Source organism: Notechis scutatus, chromosome 4 (genome assembly GCF_049901735.1).
Source record: "Notechis scutatus isolate UNSWTSFEM ecotype Mainland chromosome 4, rNotScu1.2, whole genome shotgun sequence".
NCBI classification, from domain to species: Eukaryota; Metazoa; Chordata; class Lepidosauria; order Squamata; family Elapidae; genus Notechis; species Notechis scutatus.
Genome location: NC_142012.1, coordinates 21,725,721 through 21,753,248, shown reverse-complemented (window position 1 = coordinate 21,753,248; position 27,528 = coordinate 21,725,721). Strand labels below are relative to the sequence as shown.

General features: G+C 37.3%; 1 protein-coding gene across 3 annotated transcripts; it reads left to right on the top strand.

Annotated features, from left to right (window-relative positions):
• The first annotated feature begins 644 nt into the window (after positions 1 to 644).
• Positions 645 to 27,528, top strand: SLC39A8 (solute carrier family 39 member 8). 3 transcript variants are annotated; one of them, XM_087962905.1, is made up of 9 exons: positions 645 to 1,184; positions 6,359 to 6,913; positions 13,679 to 13,844; positions 17,135 to 17,304; positions 18,886 to 19,008; positions 19,816 to 19,998; positions 22,556 to 22,763; positions 23,307 to 23,491; positions 26,931 to 27,528. In XM_087962905.1, the coding sequence occupies exons 2-9, from the start codon at positions 6,653 to 6,655 to the stop codon at positions 27,078 to 27,080; spliced, it is 1,446 nt and encodes a 481-aa protein (XP_087819031.1). In that variant the 5' UTR covers positions 645 to 1,184; positions 6,359 to 6,652; the 3' UTR covers positions 27,081 to 27,528. The 3 variants fall into 3 exon arrangements, with proteins under 3 accessions (XP_087819031.1, XP_026528489.1, XP_087819032.1); XM_026672704.2 differs by lacking the exon at positions 645 to 1,184 and having other exon boundaries at positions 5,496 to 6,913; XM_087962906.1 differs by lacking the exons at positions 645 to 1,184; positions 26,931 to 27,528 and adding an exon at positions 24,663 to 24,768 and having other exon boundaries at positions 5,496 to 6,913.

The following is a 27,528-nucleotide window of genomic DNA, read 5'->3' as shown; positions in this document are numbered from 1 at the left end:
ATTTTGTGAGAAACACGGTAGCTCGATACCCATGCTTTGCTACAAAACTATGTGGTTGAGCTTAGGTTTTGGGGAGGAAAATAAGGGGAAAAATATCTGCCTCTGCCTACCAGCATCCATCGGTATTCATGTGGCTAGCATCTTGTAAGTGTGTGAGACAGTTGAGGGCTGTTTGGAAACTGAAGCAGTATTTGCTGTGTGAGCAAGGAGCCTGGGCGTGGCTTAACTCAACTGTTCTGTAAGGTGCTTGGTGCTGTGAAACTGAAACTGAAACTGAAATTCCTCCTCTGGTTGTGTTTTGCGTTTGAAACAGATTTGTTTTCAGATGGGGGCTGGGAGTAGAACTCCTTAGCATCAGAGTGTGTTAATAATAATAATATATGAAATACTAATGCTGTGATGGTCATTTCAAAAAACCCTTTCTTAGTGAGCACCTAGAAGCCAAGGGGGACATACATGCCAAATTTCAAGTTTGTAGGCTTTAGGGTTCTGGAGATTTAGTGATGCTGTGTGAGTGGTATTTCACTTTTATATACTGTATATAGAAGATTGACAGGGTTTCATTCTCTAAAGATCCATGGAACTTCCTTCGAATATCTTACTAGAAACAAGCAGGACCTACAAGGGAAACTTTCAGAGTTACTGACAGTTTAAATGGTGGCACACACAAGAGGGTTTCTCCAGTGCAGTCCTGTTGTGTGCCTTTTATCTATATCAGCTATGGAGGGAAGAGGAATCGCTATTTGCCAGTGGATGTGAAGACCTTAATGGAAGCCAACTTCAGTGGAATGTAAGAAAATTATATTCTAACTGTTACGCTGAACTGCTTCTATAACTTTGCTTACACAGAAAACAAAGCAGTTACTTCTCAAGGCAAGCTTCAAGGCATAATTGTATACTGCTTACTGTGCAGAACAAGGGCCTGTAGCAGCTGAGTTCGCAGCAGGAATTATTTTAGTGCCTCATTCAATTTGGCTGTGTTTTATGGAACAAAAAGAGGGCTAAAACCACAGCTGGGAGGAGCAAATAGTGGCTGATCTTTGATCCTAGAAATTGCACATGCCTCAAGTTATCTGGCAGCTTATAGTTGCTGAATGACAACCTGTGTTCTTCTGAAGGCTTTATCTAAGGAAGAAACAGTGTTAATTCTGAAGGATTGCTGGAGTAACCAGAGACAGAGCAAGGTGAGTAAGGAACAATGTCTTTGTCTCCTGCCCATTACAATGGGAAATAAAAGCAGAAAGTATTATGAAAGTGATGGAAAGACTAGACAACACAGATGTTTGTGAATGAATGGAGAGAGCTGAATGTAATTACTGTGTGGCAGAACAGAGAAAGCATTCTTACTGTCTTCCCATTGTAAATAATATTTGGCCCTGGAAAGTTCCTGTTTGCTTTCTTTTTTACTAAGGATAGAGAGCTGTGCGTAGATTTCCAAACCTAGGATGTTGTACCATCTCCCCCAACCCACAGATACTCAGAGGTCACTAAACATCTCTTTCTTGGGCAAAATCAGAAGAGGTGCACAGATGTTTAAACCGATGTAGGATCATCAGCTGAAGATGAAGTGAAGTGAGCAGTGGCTCTTGAAAGCTTATGCATTTCTATAAAATATGTTAGTCTGGAAAGGTGCTTCCAGACTCCTTTGATTTTTGAATACTATTGGTTAAGATCTACAATTTTATTATTTATTTAGCATATGATGAGAACATGACAAAGTAAACATATATACAGAGGCTATGTCAATATAGATAAAACTTCTGTGGGGGTATTTCTATGCAGGCATTTCTACAATACCTGAAGGCCAGAAACTGTGCTAGGAAAAAAAGAGACAGACTTAATGAGATTGTCTTGAGAAACAGCATTTTTATTGTCTCTTACTAAGGAACACATAATGTTTATTGGGTTGAGACAGAGCCTTTTGGGTAAAAGATCAAAAGACTCTAGAAGAGTTTTAGAATGCTGACATTCAACATGTGGATTGTGCTCTGTGTGTAATTATTGCCAGTATCTCTCATGTGGATAAATAAAACACTATAGATATGTTGGACAATCTTAAAGATCCTCTGTAGGCATACCTGGAAGTTAAAAATAACTCTATAAACTCATGCTCTAATAATATCTATATCATTTACCCAGGAAGTTGATAAAGGCAACTGCCCGATGATCCCACTGTTTTCTTGGCAGATTCTTTCATATTTCATGTTCAGATGTTGACATTTCAAAGCAAGAGCCAAGCTCCAGCAAACTATTGTTTACCATCTGAAATTGCAAAGCCCAAGCTGTGCCCCATTCCCTCTGCAGCCCATGACTGCATTTTGCATTTTTTTTTTCAAATAAGGTTAATGCTTAGCTACATACTGATTTAGTTAGCAGTAACAACAATAATTAAAATGTCTCTGATTCCTTTTCCTTAAAAGAAAAAAGTCAACCTGAAGAGATTTTTGCACTGGGTGCTATTCTGGCTTTGTTTTTCCTTGAGTGACAAACTCAAGGGACTTTCTCATCTTTGAACAGACTACAAAAGAATCTGGTGGTGGTAGAATAAATGAAATCTTCATCTTAAGGATTATTGTGTTTACTTGTGTTTTCAATTCATTTGTTGCATTTTCTAAGCTGCAGCAATCCCAAATGACTCCTGGCAGTTCATATAAATAAAATCAGACAGGTAAAACAAATAAAAGGAAACAAAACATCAGTTATTAAAAAAGCAATACAGTAAGATAAAGGTGATCACACACCAGTATTAATAAGGGCACTGATGATGGAATGGCTAAGCTATTATATAATCCTATTGGCATGTATGTATTTCAAGCAAGCAAGCAAACAAGGACAAAAATGAAACAATGCCTTTATTTAAATCTGAATTTATGAAAAGCTGTAGTTATTCCCTGACAAAAAGGGTATTTTAGATCTAAAAAAGGTGCAAAAAGCAATAATTAAAATAGGGTTGAAGCATTTTTCTATGAGAAAAAAGATGAAAATTCTCTAGGCTTTCAAAATGCAAACTATAAAGTAATTTAGGCATAGGAAGTTTTAGATAATCATGGATGATGAGACAGAAGATAGAAGACAGAAACATTTCTTCTTTGTAAATTTGAAATTGAGTTTCTATACACTTCCCTACCCCACCCCGAACAAATTTCTTATAATGACGACACTTTACATTGGCAAGTATGTTGAAAGCTTCTGGAGGATAAACCCACACATGAGCAAAGTGGAGATGCAGGAAACTCTCAGATTTATACATGGTCATTAAAATGCAGAGAAGAGAGAGTGGCTGGGAATTTAGAATCCAAGACCAATGATATTCCATTTTTATGGATGGGATCATGCTAGCTTGGACAGAAATGTCATTAAGTTTGGGGTGCCCTTGGACTCACACCTTCTGTTTGGTGAGCAGACTAGATGGCCCTTTGCACAACTCCATCTTGTATACTAGTCATGACTACTGCTAAATCAGGAGTTACTGTTTGTGGTATCTCATGCTGCTCTTAAACCGTTCCAGTGGACAATGAGAGTGTGCCTTTTCTGTTACTGTCTCTCTCCTTTGAAACAGTGGGCCAGATGAAGTTAACACCAGTAGTGTGAAAGTCTATGGAGATTCTCAGTCATCTAGGTCCTGGTTTTCCAGGAAAAACAAAGATCAGATGCCTTTTGAAAAAGCACCTTTTTTACAACCGGTAGTGTGAGCATTCAAGAAAACAACCAGGATCTGGGAGTTCCAGAAGGCCTGGAGCAATAAGTAACTATTGTTGCTAAAATTATTTCCTTGAGACTGTCATGGCTAAGAACCATTGTTATGGGGTGATTTATCTATCATCTGTCTGTCTGTCTATCCATCCATCCATCCATCCATCCATCCATCCCCTATTATCTTTCTTTCTGTTTCTTCTTTCTCTCTTTCTCCTTCCTTCCTTCTCTCCTCTTCCTTCCTTCCTTCTTTCTTTCCTTCCTCTCTTTTTCTTTTATTTATTTATTTTTCAGAAGAAATATATTTGTAAGATTATCTTGGGAATTGGCTGGTATATAAATCTCAGTAACAGATAAACAATTAAAAATAATTAATAATCCACATACCTTTCAAAGATACACTGTGAGTTATCTGTCCATATATTCTGAATGTGCAAAAGAAGCTACAGTTAGTCCTTATTGTTTAAAAAGAAGAAGATAGTTTACTCAGGAGCTTCTAGACACAAGAGCTAATTGGAGTTCCAAGAAGCTCTGAGTTTGAGGGATGGGTATTTCTACATACCAAATAATAAAAGAAAGAAAACAGAAAAATATTGTTACTAATATGCTTGTTTCTGAGCTTCCGAGAGGCATCAACAATGGAAAAAGATGCTAGGCTAGGTTGATATTGCTAATATTGTTCTATTCTTCTGTACAAGCTCTACTGATCTAACACTCTTTCCTAGCAACCTAAACTTGGATATACTTCATATAAAAAGTAAGATTGATCCAATCATGCTCAACTATGGCTTTTCTTAATCCAAATAAATTTCAGGGAGAGGAAAATTCTGTACAATAACTTCAGTATAAATTCAAAAATAAATTGTGCTACAACATAATTCATTTAGTTTTGGCTTACCACAATATCTTAATCCATCCAAAATTGGTATGGATTTGTATAGATGGACCCAGTGTTTTTAAGGCTTATTGGATTGTGGGGAAGAATTTTGATATTTGACTTTGAACCATGTTAATCCTACTGTAGTACTTGAATTACAGTTTGGACTATTTCTTGCCACATAATGAAGAAAATCATACAGCTGCTTTTCAGGCAATGTGGTCAGAGAAGACTGTTGCCACAATAAGGGACTTGGGCACAGCTATCTGCAGGAGAGAAGGGGGCAAGGAGAATCAGTGATATGTTTGTCTTTGCACTAATTATGCAATTATTACCACTAATTGTGCAATGTTCTTGTGATGGACTTGATGTCATTGTGGCATCTATCAGATTCTAATGATCTCTTTAGACCTGTAGCCAAATGTTGCTCACCCTTGATGCAGCATTAGATGTGAACCAGATTATTATGACTTTCACAGAAACAAATAAACGAAACCATGGATTATTGTGATACGTGAACCAAGCAAAGTTTATTTAGCTGGGTCATCTTTGGTTTAAAGAGAGAGAAAATCTGAGCTGCATATAACTAGAAAAACATTCCCTCTCTAGTGAAAAACAGAAGAGCGTTGTTATCAAACAGAAGGTGATCTTAGTCCAGCTCAATAGGAAATAGCTCAATAATAGTCTTTTTCTTTATATGCCAGATTTCAGTTTGAGTTTCTCGGACAGTTAAGAAAGAAATACAGTATGTCTGAAGTTCAAATAGGTGTGCTAGTCATTATTGAGTAAATGGAACTGTGGCCCGATTTGGGAAATGAGTTTTTCCTTTATTACTGGCGGTGCTGAATTTCAAATTGATATAATAATAATAATAATAATAATAATAATAATAATAATAATAATAATAATAATAGTAATAATTTCTGTTATATTTGTGATACATTTTAAATGTTCAGTTGACTGTGTTTAATGAACAAAAGAGATGTTTAATGAATAAAATGTTTAATATTTAATGAATAAAAGAGATAACAAAATTAACAACAACAAAGAAAGAGAGTTAATGGAAAGAGAGTTAATCTACTATAATAAAAAGAGAGTTAATCCACAGATGTAATAGAACTACATCTACAGGGAAGTAAGCAGTGGAGTACCCCAAGGTTATGATTTAGGCCCAGTATTTGTCAACATCTTCATGAACGATTTAGATGAGAAAATTGAAGGGGAAGTCATTAAATTTGTACATGACAGGAATAGCCAAAAACCCAGAAGATAGACCCATGATCCAGATGGATCTCAACAGACTTGAATGCTGCGCCCTATGTAACAATATGAAATTCAATGTAGAAAAAAAAGGAAAATTTTGCACTTAGGCAAGAAAAATCAAATGTATAGGTACCTGGCTCAATAGCAGTAACTGTGAGAGGAATCTTGGAGTCCTAGTGAATAATCACTTAAATTTGAGCCAGCCGTGTGCTGCAGCTGCCAAAAAGCCAATGCAATCCTTGGCTGCATTAACAGAGGAAAATAACAACAACAACAACAACAACAACAATAATAATAGTATTAATAATAATATATTAGAACAATGCAGTCCTTCATAACCTCCTGACAATATGGCCCTCCTGGTTGGGCAAGCAATTCGGAGATCAAGGGAGCTGCAGTCCAATGTGCCCTTTATGGGCAGCAGATAGATACTGATTAACAGAATGTGAAAGGGATCTTGTAGGATTGGGGTGAAGAAGTCCTCTGACACTTTCTCTGCCCTTGGTCTCTCCCCTCTCGTTACAGGAAGATCTACGGGTCATCCTCGGGACTGAAAAGAAGATCTTTTCAGCTGAGCCAGCTTTTCCTACCTACACCCTTCCGGGGATAGGATTTGGGGAACGTCCGGGGAAGGGCCCTTGTCCCTGCCCAAGAGGGAGGGAAGCAAACGGCCTCCACCTGCAGCAGTGCCGAAGTGTCTGAGGGCCCGAGGAAGGCTCACTCCCGCTTGCCGTCCGCTCCAAAGACGCGGCGCCTTCTTCGACTGGTTGGTTTAAAACTGCTCCGTGCCTCGTCTTCTCTTAGCGCTCGCAGGCGATCATGTCTCCCCTCGTGGCTCGGACGCTCCTGGCCGCCGTCTCCGCTCTGGCCATTGGCCTCTTCGTTTCTACCGGCGCCCAAGAAGATCGGCGGTCCCCGTCGGTCGGCGGCCCCTTCGCTCAGGATCTCTTCGCCGTCTTCGGAGGGAACCGGAGCCTCTCGAGCGAACAGGTGGGCCAGATGCTGCAGCATCTGGGCGCCCGGGAGAAACAGAGCAAGTTCTTGGTCCCGGGATCGCTGGCGCATCTGCATTACAACCAGGTATGGAGACATCCCGCCCTTTGCCCCGCATCATCCCTAGCGCTTAGAAACTCCACCCAGCCTTCTCGGTTTCGACTTCCAAGTTTAGGGAAGAGGGAACTCCCTAACTATGCCTGATCTTACAACCTTTTTTGTGGTGGTTGTTAAACAAATACAGCACTTGTAAAGCAAACATGGAGATTATAATGCAATCACCATAGTTGTTAAGTGAAATTGTTCTCTGCAATAGGCATTTTTTTTTTGCCAGAAACTGGAAGGAAATGCGGGTTTCTGGCAAAAATGTTGTAAATTGCAGTCACGTAACAGCTTAACACGAACAGTGTTAAACGTAGGCTGGTTGTTGAGTGCCTAAAATGAAACCACATAACTGCAGAGAACGGTGCAGCCATCAGAATTTTGAATCTGGGTTATAAGTGCTTTTTTGGGAGTCTGTCATAACTTTGAATAGTCACTAAGTGACTGGTTGTAAGTTGAGGACTACTATATTGAGTAAAATGTAATGGTATTTCTCTGCCAATGACATACATATTTATTGACAAAATAATTTGTCAATTATTTGCCGTCAGAAGTTGTAGGTGCTTTATCACTGGAGATTTTTAAGAAGAAACTGGACAGCCACGTGTCTCAAATGGTATAGGGCAGGGGTGTCAAACTCAAAGCCTGTGGGCTACATCCGGCCCATGGGGTGCTTAGATATGGCCCATGGGGCTGCCCTGGAAACAGTGAAGGACTAGCCCGTGGTGCCTCTGCCAGCAAAAACGGACCGCGTGAGGGCAGCGTGTTTTTGCTGGCAGAGCACTACAGGAAGACCCTTCAGGTGCCCCTGACACAAATGATGTTGAGTTGTCCATGCCCACCTTGGCCATGTCTGCCCGGTGTTCGAGGTCAAACACAATCCTGATAAGGCCCTCAATGAAATCGAGTTTGATACCCCAATATAGCGTCTCCTGCTTGGGGTTGGACTAGACAACTTCCAAAATTCCTTCCAGCTCTATTCTGATTAATAATTATTTCGTCAGATCCAAACACATAGAAGGGATTCAGGTAGTGCAGGAGGAGAGGGGAAACTGCATGCTTAGAAGACATAAGAGTCAATACAGAATTTATAGGTATTGATCAGTAATTAATTCTAGACCAGGAAGAGTATTGCAGAGTTTTGGTTCAGCTTGCTTTGAGTCAATTTCAGATGAATTGTATCTGAACGATTTACTTGGAAAATCTCTCTACTGTATTCCTATCTCAATTTACTGTTTTATTGTGATTACTGACTGCAGGTGCCATTGTGGCCAAAGGTCAGGCAATTATCTTGTACAATAAACGTATTGACAGGGCACAACCGTTTAAATATATATTGCTTTGGCAGCTAGTCATGTCCCAACTACTACCTTTGGAGTAATGGCAGAAAGAATTTATCCCTCATTCCAGGCTTTAACAAAGGAGGAACTTGTTTCCATTTTTTAAATATACGTAATTTATTGAAAGTTTTAACAACAATAAGAATTAATACAAACTAAAATAAAACGACAAAAAAGAAAAAGAGAGAAATAAAAGAAAAACCTAAAAGTGCAAAAAGAAAATAAGTAGAAGAAATACTGTATATATATATATATATATATATATATATATATATATATATATATATATATATATATATATATATGTGTGTGTTATGTATAGTATATGTATATGTATATGTATATGTATATGTATATGTATATGTATATGTATATTTATATATATACAGTATATATATACAGTATATATATACAGTATATATATATATATATTTAAGTTTTCGTGGGTATTACATGTATGGCCTTGGCTTGGTTGAGTACGTCATTGTAGTTGTTCTTTTAAAGTTGTACCAGCGTTTCAGCAGAATCTCATCTGCCATCATCAGGCTTCTGTATATACAGAATATAGATACAGAAGCCTGATGATGGCAGTATATATATATAAAACCTATATATATATATATATATATATATATATATATATATATATATATATATATATATATATATATATATATATATTTGTTTTCTTAAGTTTTGGGTACTTACATGTATGGTGTTCGGCTTGGTTCGGGTATTTTCCCACGTCATTGTAGTTCTTTTAAAGTTGTAGCAACGTTTCAGCAGAATCTCATCTGCCATCATCAGGCTTCTGTATTGTGTCCGTCTGTGGGTCAGACTTTTACAGTGGTTTCAGATTTAAATTTGGGGCAGCCTATTGCTGTGCCAGAATGGTTTTTTCTTCATCCTGATTGGTTGGGAGTCTTGGTCTGTGTTTATTGGTCTCGGAGTTTGCTGTGTTCTGCTTGATGGGTGTTTCTGATATCTTCTGTCTGTTTTTTGGCTCTTTTTTGTATCTTGATTGGCTGGCAGCATTGTGTTACTTTAATGGAGGTCTTTAGTGCAGCTTGGCTTCGGGTAAATGGACGGCTATCATTAGTTAGGAAGCTGGGTTTCATCTGGGTGCCTGGTTTTATTAAGGCTGAACTATTAAGGCTGAACTATGCACCCTGACTAAAGTACTGACAGCCAACGGCTTCCACAAAAGCAAAATCACCAGCTTGATCCACAAAAACACACTGAAACATAATAGAGACCCAGAAGATGAACAGACCTATGGAACAGCTGTCCTGCCCTACATAAGAGGTACTACAGACAAAATTAGTAAGGTACTACACAGACATCACATCAGGACTGCCTTCAAAACAGACAGAAAAATAGCAGCCATCCTTAGCAACCCCAAAGATAAAATTGACCTGGAAAACCAAGGCATATACGAAGTCCCCTGTGCATCATGCCCGGCCACATACATTGGACAGACCAATAGAAGAATAAGCACCCGCCTGGATGAACACAAAAATGCAGTCAAAAAGCTGGAACACACTTCCTCACTAGTCCAACACATGGAAACCACAGGTCATAGCATCAACTTCAATGGCACCAAAACCCTGGCCACTATAGAAAACCCTAATCACAGAATCATCAGAGAAGCCATAGAGATTGAAAAAGACCAGAAAGCATGAATAGAAGAGATGATTCCACCAGGCTGTCAATCATTTGGAAGCCTGCACTCACAAACAAAAAATCTCCACACCACAAGCCAGGCAAACACCTGGGCACAAACAGATCCCCCTGATACCTCCAGCTCAAACACATCCCAACCAGGCACCCAGATGAAACCCAGCTTCCTAACTAATGATAGCCGTCCATTTACCCGAAGCCAAGCTGCACTAAAGGCCTCCATTAAAGCAACACAATGCTGCCAGCCAATCAAGATACAAAAAGAGCCAAAAAACAGACAGAAGATATTAGAGACACCAATCAAGCAGAACACAGCAAACTCCGAGACCAATAAACACAGACCAAGACTCCCAACCAATCAGGATGAAGAAAAAACCATTCTGGCACAGCAATAGGCTGCCCCAAATTCAAATCTGAAACCACTGTAAAAGTCTGACTCACAGACGGACACAATACAGAAGCCTGATGATGGCAGATGAGATTCTGCTGAAACGTTGCTACAACTTTAAAAGAACAACTACAATGACGTGGGAAAATACCCGAACCAAGCCGAACACCATACATGTAAGTACCCGCGAAAACTTAAGAAAACATAGATATATAGATATATAGATATATAGATATAGATATAGATATAGATATAGATAGATAGATAGATAGATAGATAGATAGATAGATAGATAGATAGATAGATAGATAGATAGATATGGTATATATACCACATATGTAACACAGAGAGAGAGAGAGAGAGAGAGAAAGAGAGAGAGAAATGGCATCCAATCTTGTTTACAGCAGTTATAAGTACAATGATCTTTTAACCTCTCTCTAAAGTTATTTCATGATTCTCTTCTTCCTATAATCTACCCTCTCTAATAAAGAAAATCATAAAACTTAAGTTAATGTTTTCTCTTCTTATGCAAAAATTCCATAAGGGGTTTCCAGTCACCAATAAACGTAGATAGTGCCTTTTTTGTAACCCAGGAGTATCAAGCTCAATTCCATTGAGGGCCACATCAGGGCTGTGGTTGACCTTGGGGGGCGTGGGGGCGGGCGTAGGCAACTGGATTGGTGTGGCCAAATGGGTGGGTGTGGGCAGCTTGATGCCACTCTCCAAACTGCTGCCATGTTTCCTCTTTGCATTGGCTAGACTGGGGTGAAACTACACTGGCCTGATCTTTCCTCTTTGCACTGGGTAGATCAGGATGGTCCGTTGGGCCAGATCTGACCACATTGTGTACTGGATCTGGGCTGGGGCCTTGAGTTTGACATCCCTGCTCGAACCAAACAAGTCAATGTTGCCACGTATTCTGTTTCGGAGATTAAATACCTATTACCAGAATGCTTTCAAATTATAATTGAATGATTACAGGATTTCATAATATAAATATGTAACAATTCAAATTTTGCAAGGGAAAGTATTAATTTGTTTCATAAAGCTTCAGAACAAAATCATCCATAGTATTAACACAATCTGTATAAACAATAAAGGATGAAGCCTAACATAATTCAAGCACATTTTAATGTCATATTGTCTCCAGAAATACTGTACAATGTTTATGAAATATTAGGAGCAGAAATGCACAGGATTTCAATTACCGATTTTACTCCCAGGTCAAGCAAACATTGGAATGTACTTCTATATGTTACTTAATTACATCTCTTTCTTATTCATGTCATTTTGAAAGTGTTGATCCAGTGAAAGTCATTCATTTCACAACAGCTTCCTGTGTTGATTTGCTTGTAAACTCTGCAAAAGTATCTCCTAAATAGGGGGTTGCCAACCTTTTGGACCACAGGGACCACCAAACTCATAATTTTAAATCCGCGGACCAGAGACCCTGGGAAAATCCCCCAAAAAGGCTGCAGGAAAATTCCCCACCCCATTTTCCTACCAATCAATTATTCTTTATTTGGGATTGCAGGATATCGTCTCCAGGTCCGTTCTCAGGAAGAGAGAGAGAGAGAGAAAAGAGACTTTTGGCTTCATGCAAGGAAAACAGCAGAAGCAGCAGAAGTCTTTCTTTCTCTCCCCCAAACTCCGCCAGAAATGAGTCTTTGCCGGAACAGCCTCTTGGAACAGGATGCCTTGCAGGGTCCCAAAGACTCATTTCTGGTGAAGAGAAAGAAAGACTTTTGCTGCTTTCCTTGCGAGCAGCCAAAAGTAGAAGAAGAAAGAAGCAGAAAGAAGTGGCCAAGCCCGGTGGCCAAGCGAGCTGCGTGGAGTGAGTGGAGCAAGTTCCCCCCCTCTGCCCTTTCCCTCCTCCTCTCACTACCTCATGTTGTTCGCAATGTAAGCGACGCAAGCCTTGTGTTCTCATGGGCCATGTAGGTGGCACAGCCTTGTGTTCCTGCACAACCTGGATGAATTGCTTTGGCGGGCAGTGTTTTGGTAGTGACATTTCTCTGCGGACCACCAAAATTTTTCTCACGGACCACCAGTGGTCCCCAGCCCACTGGTTGGCAACCACTGTCCTAAATACAGGAATAAAAGGAAAGAGAGACATGACCTGAACTGTGAATGAACTGTACTTTCAACCAACCCACAAAACTTTGCTTAGTCAAAGTAGTCTCTTCCTCAATTCCCACTCCCCTAAAACTACAGACACTGACGTTGTTCCAAAGGTGCTTTTTCAAAAGGCAACTGGACTTTGTTTTTCCTTGAAGACGTTTTGCCTCTCATCCAAACGTCTTCAAGGAAAAACAAAGTCCAGTTGCCTTTTGAAAAAGCACCTTTGGGACAACTGTGATGTGGATGACTGAGAATCTCCAAAGACGACACTCTCTTTGCTTTGTGCAAACCTCACGATAAAGAGTTTTTTGGTCTGACCCCAACTGGATAATTATTTGCTGCTTTTGCCTTACACTTAGTGGTACACCAGTTGTAGGTATTATATAAACTTTCTTTGCTGAAAGCATGCAGCCATTTCCTGAGTTATTTTTTCTAAACAATTAACTAAGGCACCTCACTAGGGGAAGAGGGAGGGATTGAAGGCTATACAACTTGGCCAACAAAAGCAACCCACTGCATATGGACTTGTGATGGCTCAGTTCTCCTGCCACTTTCACTCATCATGGCAGATCCCTATGTAAGTATATGGAATTGATCAATACAAATTTGCTAATTGTAATCAATCTAGCTTTTATTATCCATTCCTTGTTTGGAATCCAAGTTGCAGTAGTCTTAGCCTACAACATGATCTCCCATGACTTCATGGGGTTGTGATGTGATCATGATGCACTTTTCACACTGGGCCATAGTTTTCTGCATAGGAGCAAGCAGCAAGTGGGTAATATGAGTCATTCAATGTGATCATGATGAGCAGTGTACAACTGAAATGAATTAATGAACAAAAATTAATAATAAATGGAATAGTGTATGGCTAAGATGCCTGTATTGAGAATCTAGAGACAGTGCCCCCATGTTTTATACTCTGGTATCCTGATTTTCCTTATTAATGGTAGGGTGGATCACGTTCAAGGAAAGTTTACCTTGCAAATATTTAAGATTCAGTTTAAAAGCTTTAATTAAAATAAAATTGAGCTTGCCAAGGTTCCTAGATCCTTTCAGAAGGATACCGAGAAGTAAAATGAGAATTTTCTCCTCAGATGCCCTTCTAAAGGTAATCTTTTGTGCAGTTGATGACAATCAAATCAAAAATATTTTGCATCTTGCTATAAGTGCATTCATTTTGTTTGTCAAACCTAATAGAGGTTTTTCATTTTCTTTTAGTGCATGTCTTCAGATGATATTTTTTCTCTGTATGGAATATCAAACGGGACCAGGATAATAGAATCCACCTTCTCTACAATATGCCCTGCTGTCTTACAACAAATGATTTTTCACCCCTGTGAAAAATCTGCTCCCAAAGGTAGTTCCAAGCCATCTCCTACAGAAGGTAATTCTCCATTTAGAATCTGCTTTAGTTAGCAGATTATTTTATGTTTAGTTATGTACTCCTACAAGAACTGTCAATGTTTTTACACTTATAGTGACTAAATGTACAATGGCTTAGTGTTCACTACTAACTGGTATTGCAGGATAATTTTATATACCAATTCAAGTAGTGATCATAATTAAATATAATATTGTGATAATAACAAACTATTGCTGTATCACATTAGTTGTCAAATATCAATGGTATGTGCTTTTAATACACGTAAGACTAAGTCTTGTATCTTCTCAGCAGATATTATTAGAAAGGCATTGTTGCAAAACATTTTAAACTTAAACGCTAATTGCATAAAAACTGATATAATGCAGGAATTTTGCTTGACCTTAGAAGAACCTTCTTGGACTTAGCTAACAAACTAGAATATTGATAATTGTGAATAGTGCCTATCACTTGTAGTGATGTGAATAGATTATTTCAAGGAAGACTGGTGAGCAAGGACTTTTACAGATAAACCAAATCATAGAGGACAATCATCAAGACAAATAGAGAAAAGTTATCGAAAGAATCTCAGAAGGAAAGGCAATTTACAGAAATGGAATCTAAATTTGACTATAAGAAGCAATAGCTTGAATATTTGAAAATACCAAATAACTCAATGGATATTTTTTGAAAGGTATTGAAGGAAAATTGGACAGCACTATTAAGAATGTTACATTAAAAAAGGAAACAGAAGTTATGCTTTTTTTTTAAACAAAGTTTTTATTTTTTACAACAAACATACGAACAAAACATAAAAACATAAAACCCTCTTTCAATTATATACATACAGTGTGTCAGTTGGTTACAATCTTTTGTGCTATCCTTTTTTAACCATTACTCACAAGTTATATAAATTCTCACCTTATCGATCTAGCTTGTGCTTATATAATATCAATTATTAAACATTCTTTTGACTATTTTTCCATCATTTTATACGAGATATTCTAATTTTCATTATGATTTAATCTTATACATTCATCCAATTGTTATATATTTTATATGGAAGTTATGCTTTTTTTTAGTCTAAGAAGAACCCTATGCACTAAGGTTATCAAGGCAAAATGAGAAAAGATTCAAGTAGTAAATTCCATTTGAGACTGTTAAAGCAGTTGAGTATATAGTAACTGGATGTAACAAAATAACCCAGATGACGAACATAGTTATGATTGAGTTGAGAAGATATTACACTAGCATTTATGTTTAAAAGTATTGATTCACAGTCAATATGCATCACAGGAATCATCAAATCACAAATAAAAGTCACTGAACATGATGAAGTAAAAATGTTATGAAATTTTAAATTCATACCAATGTATGCCTAAAATATAACACACACCAGACAACATTGATATTGAAAAGAACAATGTTTAGTGTATTAACATAGTCATTCCAAATGACGGTAAATGTTGAAGATAAGGAAGTGGAAAAGATTGCAAAGATGTGTAAATAGAGATAGCAAAAGTTTGGGAGATATCAGTTGTGATACCAATTGTTATTGAGGCAGTGGCTGCAATATCCCTGGTCAACATCAGCTTTGACAAATTTTTGGAACTGAAATATAGTAATGCAGGATAAAGAAGTTGTTTCAGGTAGAAAATACAGAGATTGAAAAATACAGGCTGCCATTTTGCCCTTTGCCAAAGAAATCAGAATATCCTGAAGTAGCTATTGGATAAACACAAATTCATCTCAGTACAATCTATGTAACAAAGTCTTGTCTAGTTTGACCTTCAATATGTAGGATTTTAATCAAACTTGCTTCTGATTAAGGCAAAAGGCAAGGAAAATTTAAGCATGCAGAGCAGAGGTCTCCAAACTTTGCAACTTTAAGGCTTGTTTATTTCAACTCCCAGAATTTGAGAGTTGAAGTCCACAAGTCTTAAAGTTGCCAAGTTTGGGGACCCCTGATGTAGAGTATGGTTTATAAGGGAAAAAAGAGTTGACCAAAGAATTAAAATCAGAAATACATGAAATTTACCATATTTATAAATATTGTAAATAAGTTCATAATACAACAAAGGGGTTGTTAGAAACTACATATTCAACTCTGATGTTTTTACTGGTACTTCTTTTTCTAAAATAGTGTGTTTAAATAACAAAATAATGCACAGTTTGACACTCCGAAATTAAAAAAGATCTCCAAAATCCTTTCCCTTATTGTTAAAAACTACATATTTTGTTTTTATGTTAATTCTTTAACAATGATATATTGAGCCCTAACTGTACAAGTTCTGTAATTTTCCTGCCAACTTACTAATTTGAGCCCAACATTTCTATTGCATTTCTATTTCTATTGCATTTCTATATACATTTGTTAAGTGAGTTTTCCTCCATTTTACAACCTTTCTTGCCACTGTTGTTAAGTGAATCACTGCAGTTGTTAAATTAATAACACAGTTGTTAAGTGAACCTGGTTTCCCCATTGCCTTTGCTTGTCAAAGGGTTAAAAAATGATCACATGATGCTGGGACACGGCAACTGTCATAAGTATGAGTCACTTGCCAAGCACCTGAATTTTGATCATGTGACTATGGGGATGCTGCAATGGTCATAAATGTGAAAAGATGGTCACTCTTTTCAGTGGTGTTGTAACTTTGAATGGTCATTAAATGAACTGTTCTAAATCAAGGACTACTTATATATCTTTTCTTATTTCTGTTCATTTTCTCTTTTTAGTTTCCTTAAAAGATATGAATAAAAACAGGAATGTTAAAGCAGTTAAAAAGAATAAAAAACTTGCTGTTGCATCTGTCAGGTACATTTTAGTCAGACCACAATTTTTCTTCCTTATTGTTTTTTGTTATTTTTAACTACTGTAACTTTAGCTGATGAGAAATGTAGCAAATGGGAAATGTCAACGGAAAGGAAAACATTAAATTGAAGTTATTGTGATAATCTATGGTTCAAGAATGGAAATAAGGAACATAAATACGAAAAATCCCATATTTAGTATTTTTATTGTGTTGCTGGGTGCAATTTAGCATATTTTATTATTCATTTATTTAATATATTTTTTATTGCCTGCATCACCTATGTGCTCATACTTATATGTTGTTTCTAGTCAACTTATCTGAGCAAATCCTTGGACTTAACTATATCTTGAATATTAGGTCTTCAGCTGTTCTTCAACTAGATGGATAAACTTTTTCCCCTGCCAAATGAGTTACCTATCAAATGAATCACCAAGAAGGACTTTGTGGGTATAATACAACTAGTATATATTTTATTGTATGACTTTTTTTTTCTTTTTATAGTTTGGGGTTTTGGATTCCTTGCCGTGACTATAATCAGCCTTGCATCACTTCTTGGATTGGTTTTAACACCTCTTTTAAAGAAGGACTATTTCCCTAAGATTTTAACCTACTTTGTAGGTTTGGCCATTGGAACACTCTTCTCTAATGCAATTTTTCAACTTATTCCAGAGGTAAGGAAAAGGTAGACAAAAATGGTGGGAATATAACCATGTTCTATGTTTTCCCTTAGACTGAACATCCACCTGGAAAGATGCTTTTCAGTATTACAGCCTTGTAGTCATTCCCTTTCTTTCCCATTTACAGCCTTGTAGTCATTCCCTTTCTTCCCCATTTCCTCCAACCATAAACTCCTTCAGGGGAATATATTAGATTTGTACCACTATTCCCCATCTAAGAAAGATGAATTACTAGTCTGACAGGAAGTGGAAGGGAGAACACACTAATATTATATGTTCATTGGCAGTGGCCCAGCAAATAGAACTTGAAAACATTGATTAACTAAAGTCACCGAGTCATATCTATGGTTGCCTTCCAATGGAAAAGGGGTTGGTGATGTCATGAAGCTTTGACAGAATTGTTCAGGTGCTTCCTGGAAAGATGAAGTTAAGGTTTTTTATTCCTCAAATGATGATGTGTGCTGCCAGAACCACTGGTAAGGAAAATTGATTGCGTTAGTGATTGCACTGGTTAAGCATGTTGGATGAATAGAGTCCATGTAGGACAGAGGTGTCAAACTCAATTTCATTAAGGGCCACATCAGGTTTGTGTTTAACCTAAGGGAGCCGGGTTGGGTATGGCCAGAGTGGGCATGGCCCACTCAATATCACTAATGTTGGGGGCACCTGGGCAGCCGGAGTGCTCTGTCGGTGAAAACGGGCTCCTGAGCTCTGCTTCCAGCTGCGATGACCTCCTGCAACCCTCTGTCAGTGAAAATGGAGCTCGGGAGGACCTCATGCCCTCCCAAACTCCTTTTTCATTGACCGGGTTGCAGGAGGCCGTCACAGCTGGAAATGGTGCTCGGGAGCCCTTTTTTGCCGACAAAGGCACCACAGGGCGGTCCCTCACTTTTTCCAGGGTGGCTCCATGGGCCAGATCTAAGCACCTCACAGGCTAGATTTGGCCTGTGGGCCTTGAGTTTGACACTCCTGATGTAGGAGATGATCAGACTGAGCCTGAGGGAGGGATCAAATGTGTTCTCAGTCATGAGTCCTTTCATGCCCACAAGAGATCTTAAGTCAAGCCTGCCTTGAATTCCTTTCTTAACTCCCGCTAATATCTCTTGACCGTTAATAGTTCAGATTCTTGTAGACAGCTTAACCTTGCAATAAATCTCTGTACTCATTTGAACTGCCCGAATCTCCTGATTTCCCCAGCGCTTGACAACCCACTGGAGAGATGAAATGGAATAACAGTTGCCTACTGCAATTTATTTCCATGCAAATTACCATGTTCAGCCCTCATTCTGACCCACATGTACATTTTGTGGATTAATTATTTCACAAGATTGATTTTAAAAACCAGTTTGGAGTAGACAACTAAATATAGAAGAGACAACCTTTGTCATGGGACAGGCCTAGTAAATGGTGACATACTGTACATGATTTAATTTAGGTGAGTTACAGTTGAAGTAAATTTGGATTAAACTGAATGAATATAATGAAAAAGTGAATACTGTAATGAAAAATAGCTTTCTTAAAAAGAATAGAGAAATATCAAATGATATGGAATTATTATCAATATTTTTGTTCTAGGCATTTGGATTTGATCCCAAAGTAAACAACTACGTTGAAAAAGCAGTTGCAATTTTTGGTGGATTCTACATTTTATTCTTTGTGGAAAGAGTTCTTAAAATGTTATTGAAGACCTATAGTCAAGTGAGTTGGGTAGCAGGATTACATTAACGGGATGTGGAGGTGTGTGCTGTTTTTCACTGCTAAAGAGGAATATATATATTTAAATGTACAGAAACTTGCGAAAAAAACTGATGGCATGTTTTAACCAAAGACTATATCAGACAATAGATCTCGCACAATTCAGGTCATTGTAGAAAAGCAGAGTCTGAATGGAAGCCAAGTCTTTCTCTCCAGCCATAATGAGATGGGAAGAGAAAAGCCAATGACATGTGCGAAATGTAGGTTGTAAAGACAATAACACCTCTGATCTACTGTATTAATGTTACACATGGATCTGTTCAAAAAAATAAATTAATGGACCGGGTCAAAAGCTAAATTGGATTTAATTTGCAATTCTATTTCATTAACATACATTAAATACATGATGTGATTCTTTGCTGGTTATTGAATAGTTTTCTTTTCTGTCCCATTAAAAACAATAATTTTGTGGTAACTTTGGGAGGACCCTGAGGATTGTATGTAAGGCTTTTAAGAGTAACATGTATTCCTCAGACTCAGGATGTGCACTTCTGGATAAGAATTCCAAATTTCTCATGTTAAGATATATTTACTGTACATTTATATTTGTAGTATAGCAACCAGCTATTTTCATATATATTGGAACAAAGTGCATTTAGACAAGATCTATCTGTCTGTTTGTCTCTCTCTCACTCTCTATCTCTCCCTCTCCATCCATCCATCCATCTATCTAATCTATCAACTATTCTATTTCTAAAGTTATATTGTCCATTGATTCCTTCCTGGATTGTTTCATCTGGTTCTCTTTAGATGGGCCACAGCCACAATCATTTTGAACCCGAAGAACTGAAACTTCCTCAAGATTGTTCTGTTCCTCCTGCTCCTGTAGAATCAATCAAATCAGTTAATGGAACCATGTGCTATGCAAATCCAGCTGTAGCAGAAGCTAATGGAAACTTGGGTTTTGATAATGTCAGTGTCATCTCTGGACAGGTATGAATGAACACCCTTTGCCAGTTTATCATAGCATTTCCAGCAAAGAGATGATTGCTGATATTTTCTTCGTTGATAATAGTTTTAAAATTGACCTTGAGTTCATCGTTCACTCCCACATTGTTAACTACTCGGTATGTGTGTTGTGTGCACACAGAGAAACAAGTCCACAAGTCTTAAAGTTTCCAAGGTTGGAGATCCCTGGAATATACTACACTACATAGTTAAATAGACAGTGGCTGGCAGCTGTTCAGGTAAAGGATGGGCTTGCCGCTGCTGATTCCAAGAATCTGACGTAATTGGAAATGATATCCCAAGTTCCACCCGATGGAACATGTAAGACACATAAACTGAGAAACATAATCTCTTTCGGTATGTCATGCAATTGAAGGTTGGGGTGGATTCTCTTTTCTGGGTTTGCCTATTAAAATCCTTTCCTTGAAGCTGGTTCTGCGTTTGACCAAGGCATATATAGTAATATTAGGCATAACCAGGAAGCTGACACTAGATTACATTGGGAAAATCTGCAAGTTCATAAGATTCTCTCATTGACTTTAAACATTGACTTTAAGGTACTCTGTTTGACTTTAGGCAGGTCCTGTTAATATAACAGTAGAATTCATTTTTAGGATAGTATCCTTTCTCTTTTAGGTTTCTGAACTGTTAGTTTAGCTCTCTGTCAATATCTCCAGCAGTCACGTAAACTTAAATTCCATTCATAGTTGAAAATGTAACCTTTAACATCTCATGTAATGTTTATACAAGATTCATGGTTTCTTTGACCGGAAAGCTTTAATGTTTGATTTGGTGAAAAAAAGGACAATATTGTAAACTTTCCCTTCTGCTTTAAAACACAGATAGTGTTAAGAAAGTTTATGGTTGGGCACACTGTCATCCAGATATTTAGAATGGATTTGACATTTTTATCTACTTCTCTAGGATTATGGATAGGTAGATGTTGTTTGAGGGTGTTATAAGTATTGTGGCAAATATTATTATAGTCATACAAATGTTTAGACTACAGCTGGCATTTTTATCTACATATCAAATCCTTCCTCAGGACATGTTATTGTTTAATACGCTGATGGTATTGTTTAATATTATTAATAAAGCTTTCTTTTTATTATTTATTATTGGTTGACCACTTCTGGTGGCAAAGCTAGCTGAGGAATTCTGGGAATTGAAGTCCACAAGTCTTAAAGTTGCCAAGGTTGGAGACCCCTGACCTAAAGGACACTAAAACCTGTGTCCTGGGATTCCAGATTTTTCCTATTGAAACTAGGTAGCATGATTAATAGGTGAACAATAACTCTGCCCAACAATTGTGCTGACTCTGAATTCAGAGTCCTAAAGAAAAAGCTATCTTTGTTGTTTGGTTTATTAAGCTATGTGAAGTCTTAAATACTCCTGTCAGGTTCTAGAGGGAGATAGACAAGATTCAATTGGCTGATCTCCCCTCCCCCCAAAATACAGCGGCTTCACCTCCAAAAGTCACTGCTGCTTGGAAAGACTCTCCAGCTGTTAACAATATGAAATACAAATCTTTCAGAAAAATTGCCACAGCAACAAACGCTTAAAGGAATAAAAGAATCCTACCTTATTGCTGAAAATTAACCCTGGTCCATCAACCTCAATTCTGACCACTTTCAATTGATTAACTATTCTGTAGCTCAGTTGCTTTTTTAAAGAAAATGTATTATTCAATGTATTATCTAATAGCTACTTTAAACATTTGCAAAAAGGTCCCATGCTGTCTACGATAAGCCTGTTTGAAGATGAATCTAGGGCATTATGGTCTTCTGAACCAAATGTATAAAAGCGTTGGATATCTGGGTCCATCTGTTTTATAGTTCTATAGATAATCCACTTCATTTGGACAGCTTACTACAGAAAAAACAGAAGAACTGTGATTTAGATCAAAAGTGAATTTGACCTCATGGCTCTATGCTTATAATTGAAATATTTGCTGAATGTGGAGAATGTTTATAGGTAATTCTCGACTTATGACTGTAATGGAGCCCAGAACTTCCATTATAAGATGACAATCCTAAGTCGTAATGCCCACATGATTGACCTGATTTTATGAAGTTTTTGTGGTACTACTTATGTAAACACTGTGATTGTTAAACGAATCCATTTGTTTTTATGGGCGTTTTTTTGCTGGAAACCAGCTGAAAAAAAATGTAAATCATGGTCACATGACCATGGAACACTGCAACCAGCTGTAAAGGTGAGCATTTGAAATATGGTCATGTGATCAGTATGTTTGCGTGCACGTGCGCCATTGTGGGAACTCCGGAACTGGATTGTAAGGGGAGACAGTGCATTATAACTTTGAATGGTAGCTAAGCGACTGGTTTTCAAGTGAGAACTACATGTATTTTGGATTCCATGTCTTTTTTCTCAGTAAACGTGCAGTTTAAACCTATAGAGAGGGCTGTAAAGCACTGTGAAGAGGTATATGGCTAAGTGCTATTGCTACTGCTATATGATCTGTAGCTTTCTTACACTGACTTAGTATTTGATGTAACTCTCCTTTTCTTTCTTTTTGTTGCAGAAAGAAGAAATGCAAAGTAGTTCATGCAAATGTTTCAAAGGGCCTTCCCTATCTGAGATTGGTACAATTGCCTGGATGATCACATTAAGCGATGCTTTGCACAACTTCATTGATGGATTAGCCATTGGAGCTTCTTTCACACTTTCCCTACTTCAGGGAATTAGCACATCTATAGCAATCTTATGTGAAGAGTTTCCTCATGAATTAGGTAATGCTTTTTATATCATTTCAAAGTTTAAGGTATGTAGTTGAGGCAGACTTCTAGAACCAATGAAGCTACCATGGTTATGGCTTTCAACTTTTAACCATAGTGATTCAGAAATCTGGAGCTGCATTCCTACTCTAAGGGCATCAGTCCTGGAGTAAGCTTTCCTAGCAAACTTTTCATCAAGCAAGACGTAATTCATAAATATTTTATATTTAAATGGGGAAATGATAAGTTTTCTGACATATTTCACATACCTTTTTGAATTATTATCATCCTGAATCAATCTACTGCAAGATGGAAGCCTCTCCACTGAAGGTTACAGACTATAATTTATCATGCTGGTCCTGGAGATTGACAGATAGACGTTTTTCAACTTCACATTCTAGGAATGATAGAATGACTGGCTCAAAGTCATCCTGTACCAAGGGTGCCTTTAAACTAAGGATTACACCAAACTGTATCTCTGTATTTTGGTTTATCTTGGAAAAAGTATAAATCATAACTGTGTTACATAGTGATAATGTCACACATTTCTTTTTTTAGGGGATTTTGTCATCCTTCTTAATGCAGGAATGAGCACAAGGCAGGCCTTGTTTTTCAATTTTTTATCAGCATGCTCCTGTTATATTGGCCTAGTTTTTGGCATAATTGTAGGCAACAACTTTGCTCCAAACATCATTTTTGCAGTAGCTGGAGGCATGTTTCTATACATCTCCCTTGCAGATATGGTAAGTTTCTGTTACAGCTTATCTACCCATCTACCCACTAAACAATATTTATAGTCTACTGTAGTACAAATGGACTTAACCATTAGCATTATTAAAATGTGTGATTATAAGAGATGATATTTGTGAGATATTGTTAAGGGAAACCACAGTACCAGTACTATTAGTGTGAAACTAGGACATTGAAATGGCAATTAGTTCATGTTATTTTTTTCCAAGCTGGACATCTTAGATGTGATCCAGCATGGTGTTACATTTCATAAATCAGTCTAAACCTAGGGTGAAATATTTATTGCTATGAGACAAAGTAAGAAACATCTATCTTGGCCTTTTTTGCTTAATTCTAAAAACAGCTGTTCTTCCCAAGTTACCCAACTGCACCTGAAAATTCTATATGGAAGATTGACTGGTGTGTACATGAGACCAATGGCTTCAAAAACATGAAAGGGGAAGTATATGGATTTAGGATTAAGTCTGTGCGGGCTTCAATAGCTATAGTTCTAAAATTTACCACTGTATTGTTTGTGGTGGCATCCTAGCAATTTTCATTTCAAAACATTTGGTATATCTAGGACAAAAACAAACAAACAAAGATGGCTAAGTAAAAATTAATTAATTAAATGCCATTACGGCAACTACTCCCTATGTATGCAATATTTTTCTTATTTTATCAAATTATGCATGACAATTTATTCACAGCCTTTGGAGTACTTAAGTTTTCAGGGATTGCACTGCATGCCATGTTAATGCTTCTGGCTGTGCAAATTCTGAAACCAGAATGATTGATGTATTAAAAATACAGAGAATTTCATAAAGCTATGTGCAATTATTCATAGGGATATGCAATTCCACCCACTTAGAGAGGAAGGCATGAATAGATCACATCTATAATCATAGCTGGCACAGTGAATTCTAGGCTCCATTTGTGCCTCATTTCTTGGGTTACAATGAGTAAGGTGTAGTTCAGGAAAAAAAATGGAAATATGGTAGCTGAGCATGTTTTATGAGCTGTTTCTCATCTTTACCAAGAGCAAAGAGCAAGCTTGGAAATTAAAGCTGTTTTCTCTGACATCTTTCTATCTTAGATGATGTATAGAAGCTAGTTTGAAAGCCTGCTTATGGCATAGTAGGTGATAGGTTTTTCTATCTACCTTTCAAATCTCTCTATCTTTAGGTTCTAGATCGGAACTATGTCTGAGCCAAATGTAATAATATGTGTGAATAATCAATACAGAATCCTGATTTATTGCTGAACCCCACTTTATTCTTCTCTGTCTAGAAACAGGTAGGATTTGTAAGAGTTCTTCTTTTTCTCTCTTTCTCTGTCATTTCTCTTAGGTCAGAGGTCTCCAAACTTAGCAACTTTAAGAGTTGAAGTCCACAAGTCTTAAAGTTGCCAAGTTTGGGGGCCCCATCTTAGGTGATCATAGGGAACTGATCTCATTGCTCAAGGGAATCTACCAGCTGATGATAGTACTCTGTGTTCAAACAGAGATTGTATGGTCTCATAATTTTGAATGTCCTTCATAAGAAACTTATCTGCACATTAAACGCTTGTATATGATGGGTAAAGCATTAGTAAAGCTGTTGGTCTTGTGTCTTTGCCTGTTACAGTTAGACAGTCTTTCAAAATGCATTCTAAACTTAATTCTAAAAGTATGCCCTATACAATAGCTACAGTTTGTGGCTGACTTACTTCTGAATTCTTTTCTTTTTGTCTGTGGTCCAAGATGCTTTGTTTCCCATCCTTGGTTGGGGGTAAATATTCTTCTGGGAGTTGGATGAAGCATTAGATTCACCAAACCCACTAATCTTTACTAATTGCAGCAAGGAATGAGAATTGTCTACATTTGTTTGCTGCCAAGTACATAAAGCTTCTACTGTATTTCTACTGGTAGTGGAACAACAGTTCAACAGATCAATACTTTTAGTTAAAACAGATATCAATCTCCATCAAGTTAAGATCTAGAAATACTTATGCAAAAATAATCAAGACATAATCCAGATTAATTGTTAGTAAATAAGCAGAAAGAAGCAGTTTTGTGTAGTGGTTAAGGCCATGGGAGGCCATGAGTTCTAGTCCTGCCTTAGGCATAAAGCCAACTGGGTTACTTTGGGTCAGTTACTTTCTCTTAGCTCTAGGAAGGAATGTAATTTTTAGATTTAACTTGGTTTGGGATATTCACAGTTTGCCAATTGTGATTGAGTCTGTCCATGTGTTGTGAGATTAAGGAGTGTTCACTGTATCTTCTGACTGCTAGTTCTTGTTCATGGATAATCTGTCTGTTTTACATAGTGGCAGCCCTTAGGGTGTGTTCCAATTTGTTGCAGATGACTTATTTATTTTTGGGCTACTAAACCTTTTGGCTTACTTATGTTTTAGAAGACTAGTTGGTTTGTGTGCTACTATGAAGTCATGTGGTTACAATAGTCTGTTGTTTGTTGCTTGTTTCTGAGATACTTGTGACATAAGATAATACTATTCTTTTAAAATATTGTATTGGTTGCATTGTAGTAGGTTGAGTGGTCAGGCACTTTTTGATAAAGTTGTACAGATATCCATTTTGTTCAAATGTATTGTATAAACAAGCTTATTCACAATCTGCAGCAGCCAACAGCTAGATAAGAAGGGATTAACACAAGACAACAATCAAGTAGAAAACAATACTCTATTTAAAGAATACCAAGGAGAAAACCATCCACTGACCAAAACTGGAAGGGCAAGCTACTATATAGAAACAGTGAGCATACCCTGCACTATTGATGTTAAGTGATGGGAGTGCCATCACTTGAGACTTTCAAGAAGAGATTGGACTGCCATTTGTCAGAAATGGTGTAGGGTCTCCCACTTTGGTGGGGGGTTGGACTAGATGACCTACAAGGTCCCTTCCAACTTTGATTATCTGTTATCTGTTACCTAGCTGGGTAATGAAAGGTCTATAAAGAAACATTTATTTATTTTTCCTACCTACATAATATTGCAACTTATCAGGGTTTGCAGCTAAATCTGAATCTCATCTTAACTATTCATTCATGATAGGTTGACCCCAAAAAGATGTATTAATTAAATTTGGTACACAAACTAATAAAAAATGTCTTGCATAAGATGGAGAGATGAGGAAGTGCCAAAATCTAAGAATAGAGGTTTAGAAGTGAATCATAGCTTCTTTTTCCTTGTCCATGTCTTGGTGAAATAATTGTTTGACCTACTGTCCAAGATGGGTTATCCTTAAATCATTAAGTCATTTTTTTCCCCTTGGAACTTAGAAATTGTGTCTTCTTCTTACCAGTATTGTACCCTCCCCCCCAAAAACAGCCCACCATAAAAATAAAAATGAATGCATTTTATAAATCGACACGCTATTCTACCACTAGATGGCAAGACTTACCTATTGTAAAAAATTTTCTCTTTTTTGTGGTTTTATTCCCATGGCAACTCCAGTTCCCAGAGTTGAACGACATGTTGAGAGAGAAAGTGACTGGAAGAAAAACAGATCTCGTTTTTTTCCTGATTCAAAATGCTGGCTTGCTCACAGGGTTCACTGCAATTCTACTCATCACTCTCTATGCAGGAGAGATTGAACTGGAATAATGTAAGAAAGAAGGCAATTTAGTAGATGAAAATGGAAGAACTTCATAAAGGAACTTGAAAGTAATAAAGGCACCTCGTTTGCTTCCGTCACGGAACACAACTCTTTTTTCATAAAAATAATATATAAATATAAAAATAATATATAAAAATAATTTTATAATATGTGTTCTAGGGTAGCATTTTCCTCCATGTGTTTGTCCTATGTTAGTCCCTTTTATATCAGAGAGCAACAGTTTAGTGGTATGATAAGAAGTTATGAAAGAGTTCGTCTGAAAAACAAACATTTATTATTTATGTCAATGAAAATGTACTACCAAACCTTTATATCAGAAAAGCCCCTGGATTTGGAACTTTGTACTGAGATCTGTTTTATGGCACATACATGTGCAGCATAATTCAAGCTGGTTTACTGTATATAGATCAATCCTATATAAAAATATACAGAAAA